The sequence below is a fragment of the Dendrobium catenatum genome, unplaced genomic scaffold (genome assembly GCF_001605985.2).
Source record: "Dendrobium catenatum unplaced genomic scaffold, ASM160598v2 fragScaff_scaffold_264, whole genome shotgun sequence".
In the NCBI taxonomy this organism is placed as follows: Eukaryota; Viridiplantae; Streptophyta; class Magnoliopsida; order Asparagales; family Orchidaceae; genus Dendrobium; species Dendrobium catenatum.
Genome location: NW_021318726.1, coordinates 968,349 through 973,211, shown reverse-complemented (window position 1 = coordinate 973,211; position 4,863 = coordinate 968,349). Strand labels below are relative to the sequence as shown.

Below are 4,863 nucleotides of genomic sequence, written 5' to 3'. Positions count from 1 at the left end.
AGCTAAAATTCAAAAAATAATACATAAATGAAAATTTAAATAATGCCCGTCGATTTACGACGCCGCCTGTGATAGATGCGCCAAATCTTCGTACCGATATCCGCATCAGAAACCTTATGTGAAGTGGCGTTTATGGTTCAATTTTAATATTGTTGATGTATATGATCTGTTCTTAGAATGGGTTTATACATTCGGTAAATCTCTTTTCTTTTCCTTCATCTAATATATATTCTTATTATTTTTAGCTTTTAAATTATATGATTTATGCTATGTACCATTTTCGATTTTCTCAGGTTTGTAATGCATCATTTTTCATTCATGTAGCAGTATTTTGATTGCTAGTGATGTAAATGCCTCTAGTAAATAGATGCATGTTTCTTTTTCTGAATCTTTGTGTTTTTTGTGCAGTAGTCTGAGCAAGGTAGGCTGCTGTTTTGGAGTCTTAATTGTACTCAGAAATATGTATGGTTCATGCTCCCTCTGGATGCTCGAGAAAGATGGGCAAATTTGTCAATTATTCTAATATGGTAATATATTTAAAGTTTCTACACCCTATATGATTATTTATGTGCTTATATAAACTTAAACAGAATGAAAAGAAATAGCTCTCACGAGCATTTGTATGTTGATTTGGATAATTTTTGGAGTTTAATATGTATTATTTGTTTGGATCTGTAGAATTTGTATTGGATTTTTTATATGAGCAAATATCTTCTATGCAATTGACATTTGGTTTTATATATATATATATAGTCAACTCTTTCTGGTATATGACCTATGTAATTATATTTTATATTGATGATTTATGTGCATTAATTGTAATTAAAAATATATTGAGGATTATTGAAAGAGTTATGTGATAGGGTTTTATGATGTTTTTTTTGTGTAGGGGTACTTGGGACGTGCTGAACACTAATTTCTAAGATGGCTGAGATTGAGAATTAACCAATCACAAATAGGATATCTTAAACCCGCTATTTGGTTAAAATTATTCCGATAATTTATGCTATCAGGGAATAATGCAACTTTTTTAAATTAAGAAACTAGTTAGTTTTTTTTTTTTTTTTCATGGCCGGTGAGCTTGCTGTGATATCACTAAGCCATCAATTTATTGCCATTTTTTCTCCATAAAAAAATAAATAAATTAGTTGCCGTCCAAGAAGTGTCCTAATCAACCTGTAAAAAATGTGCACGACTTTGTATATTAAATGAAATCCTCAAGTGATGCGACCACTTAACATCTTATTATTGGTCCAAATGTATTTTGTTTAGTGTTTATTTAGTGATATGAATACAATTTTTAACCGTAGCATTGCACACCCATCAAAGATAAACCCACAAAAGAGGCAGAGGAAATAATTTTTACAAGAAAAATACAGGAAAGAAAATTGATGACATGGGCCATTTTATTAAATGTAAATAAGCAATAAGTGAATTAAAAAAGATTTGATCTCGCAATGCTTAGCGCATATATGAGTGTGTGTCATTTCAGATAATAATACACCTTTAATAATACAAGTTTCAAGTTGTTGATTAAAAATAAAAATAATATAACATCTCAGTTTTTTTTTATTATAGTTTTTTGTTTTTGGGCGGTCGTGAATTAGGGCAGAATTTATCGACTTGTTCGAGGTAACGAAGACTGAGGAGAGAAGAATAATAGTATATTTATCTTCATAATTACCGACAAGTTAAAAGAAACCCGCTGCAAAGATTGGACTGGATTGGATTGTGAAATGTGAAAGATTGTTTTGCTGGCTTATATGACCGACGGCATAAGAAAAAAACCTTATCTTGGAAAGGCATAATGAGTTTGCTGACCTCTTGAGAGCTATCGTCATAAACTTTAAAAATTATATTTTACATTGACATATTGGGAAGGGGGTGACAATGAGATCATGTTGGATTAATCTAAGAATGGGTTTTTTGTGATGCAAAGTTTTTTATAATCGAATATTTTAAGAGTGATAGTTATAAGAAAATTATTTTATTTTTGGGTGGAAAACAATCTATAATATGAATAATAAATTTTTCAAAAAAAAAAAAACTAATTTTCTTATTCTAATCTTAGAACAAACTTTTAAACAAGTGCAAACAATCTAAACAAAATTAATTTGATAAAGGTAGAGCGTTGTGGCACTACATGGAAGAGCATTGTGGTGCCCCACTTGAATCTTATAAAACATTATTTTCCACTCATTTAATTTTTATAAAAAAATCAATTTCCGCATTTCTTAAGCAGCCCACTAAAGAGAGAGGAAGCATTCTAGAGAGAGAAAGGTGGGTTTTGGTCTACTTCAATTCATTTTCTATTATCGGCCCAATTCTAAAAAGTTGCCTGGATCGACGTATGTTATGTTTTGCCTATCACAATTTTTTAAAATACACAATTTAAGGATTTTTCCTTATTAAAATTTTAATTTTATAGTGTAAAAATGGGAATAACTTTGCACGCACTAAATTTTCACTGCGTAACTTTATGGATGTTAAAGAAACAATCATTTTAGACATTTGCATATTTTTCTAAAAAAAATAGTTGTGTACGTTTGAAAAGTGCTTTATTTTATTAAATTAGAAAATAATTCTGGCACAAAAAAATAATGTTATAGTACAATTAAAGCTTTAAAATAGTATTCAAAATAATTTGGTGAAATTTTAAAAAAGTGAAATTTTGCTCAATAGTTGAATATGTTCTTACCGATAAAGCATTATATGTATTTCTGAAAAATGGTTTACATGTATTTCTTTTATTGCAATTTAATATATATATTATTTACTTAAAATGTGTAATTTTGAGGAGACCTAATATGTGGTGAAAGTTCTAGTATTGAATGCAGAGTGAGTCATAAGGGTCTGAATATTTGAATATCTGATATGTGCTAACTATTAGTAGTCATAATGGCCAATTTTTTCATATGCTAGTACATAGTCATAAGAGTTTGAATTTTGATTTTTATTTTTGATGGGAGATATAAGAGTTTGAGAAAAATATATTATTTTTTGCTCTGATATATGATCTATTTATTTATTTATTTTCAATGCACAGTCTACTTTATTTCAGTTATCTACAATTGATATTATGCTAAGTGTGATAAATTTATTATGCAATGTCTTTAAATTTAGTTAAATACATAATAAACAAATAATTGAGAATTTAGTTTGGTGGATGTGACCTACTGAGTTGCGTTGACTCACACATATTCTACACTCTATTTTAAATCTGGGGAAAGAGAAAGAACCGATTGAGTAGTTAATGATTCAGGCATGAGCGGAGGGAGGGGGGGGTGCCATATTTTTTATTATTTTTTGCTATGTGTCATATAATGTCACGCCCCAAGATCTAACTTGGAAGAATTATTCAGTCAATCCTTTAAATAAATCTTCTACCATAGCTATCTATAGATATCAATCAGTGACAAACAGTCTAACAAAAATCTACAATTCAAAACATCATGTAAACATTTTTATTCATTCCCGAAAGTCATTTACAATACTCAGGATCTACACATCAATCACAAGCAATCTATCTTGTCATGAGTACAAAAAGAATCACTATAACAAAAGAAAATAAAACCTGAAGATTTCTGATCAACCTCAATCTTCTGTTCCCTTGCCCTGAGCTGAAAATATTAATCACATATAATGAGCTCAAATAGCCCAGCAGGTCACCAAATTCCTACAACTGAAATCAAAGCACGGTGCGGAAGCAATATGCATGTCAATCGGTCAAATCATAGCAGTCAGTTACACATGATCATTGAATCAATGCATATACGGAAATCAGTACAGAAATAGTATCGATGCAGATAACAAAAATCAATGTATGAACATTAATCATTACAATAACAATAGTCAATGCGTAAACAGTATCAATAAGAAACGGTAAAATCCTCAATCGACAGTAGAAGAATCAGTAAACAGTTTAAAGGTCCGTAAAGCTCAATAAATCAGTAGTTGCGTCAAATCTCTATAGAAATTATCAAATTATATCATTAAAGAAATCCTCATAAATCCTCATATCATTAATATCGATCAAATCAGTCAATAAATCATAATAACATTTAAAACAGTTGAAATCAATCAATGCCGTAGAATCGTCATTTGCAATTCAGTTATCCAATATCATGTGCTCAGTGCATCACATGCAATCCAATAATCTATATCACATGTGCAGTAAATCACATGTCACTTACTTAGTATATCACGTGCATAATGTCAGTACAGTGAATCAGTAGTATCAGTGCCAGTATCAGTAACAGTCCAGTGACATGAACAATAAGGCTATAACAGTGAAATCATGCATTAACAGTAAATTCGTACAGTAATGATAAATCCGTACAATAACAATAAATCCGTACAGTATCAATAAATCTGTCAATAGCAGTAACAATACTGCTAAACATGCAATTCAGTACAATAATAATACAGAGCAAGTAGAAGTACTGGCTATTAAGGTGTTTTTCAGTCTTGTATCAATATCTTGTATCTTGTATCTATTGGCTCAGTGAAAGGAGTCGTCACTCTCTGCCCGTTGGCACAGTATTCATCTCCTTATGACTCACTTCAGTAATCACGTGATCAGTAGAGGATAACACCAAACCATTATTAAAGGAAAGCCCGTCGGCCCACCATCTTGTACATGTATCATGTTTCCAACCAACGGTTCAACCAGTTTTTTACTTGTCTTTCACACACACAGTAGTATCACAGTAATATAACAGTGCTTTCAATCATATAATCACATTCATCAGCATCTCATCAATACATTGCAATAGTAAAACATGATTTAGCTCAACCTAGAAAATCCCTTAAATATAGTATAGTAGACAGAAGTCGTAAAATGCACAGTTCTAAAAAATTATC

The 4,863-nt window shown here is 30.5% G+C and overlaps 1 protein-coding gene across 2 annotated transcripts in view; it reads left to right on the top strand.

Moving 5' to 3' along the window:
• LOC110115623 overlaps positions 1-769 on the top strand; it is a 21,548-nt gene extending 20,779 nt beyond the window's left edge. Inside the window, exon 5 of one of the 2 annotated variants that reach the window (XM_020848907.2) lies at positions 412-769. In XM_020848907.2, the coding sequence (XP_020704566.1) occupies positions 412-416 (5 nt within the window). In that variant the 3' untranslated portion in view covers positions 417-769. Of the gene's footprint in view, positions 1-408 lie in introns of both variants that reach the window. The other variant, XM_020848906.2, reaches the window with a different exon arrangement.
• The last annotated feature ends 4,094 nt before the right edge of the window (positions 770-4,863 follow it).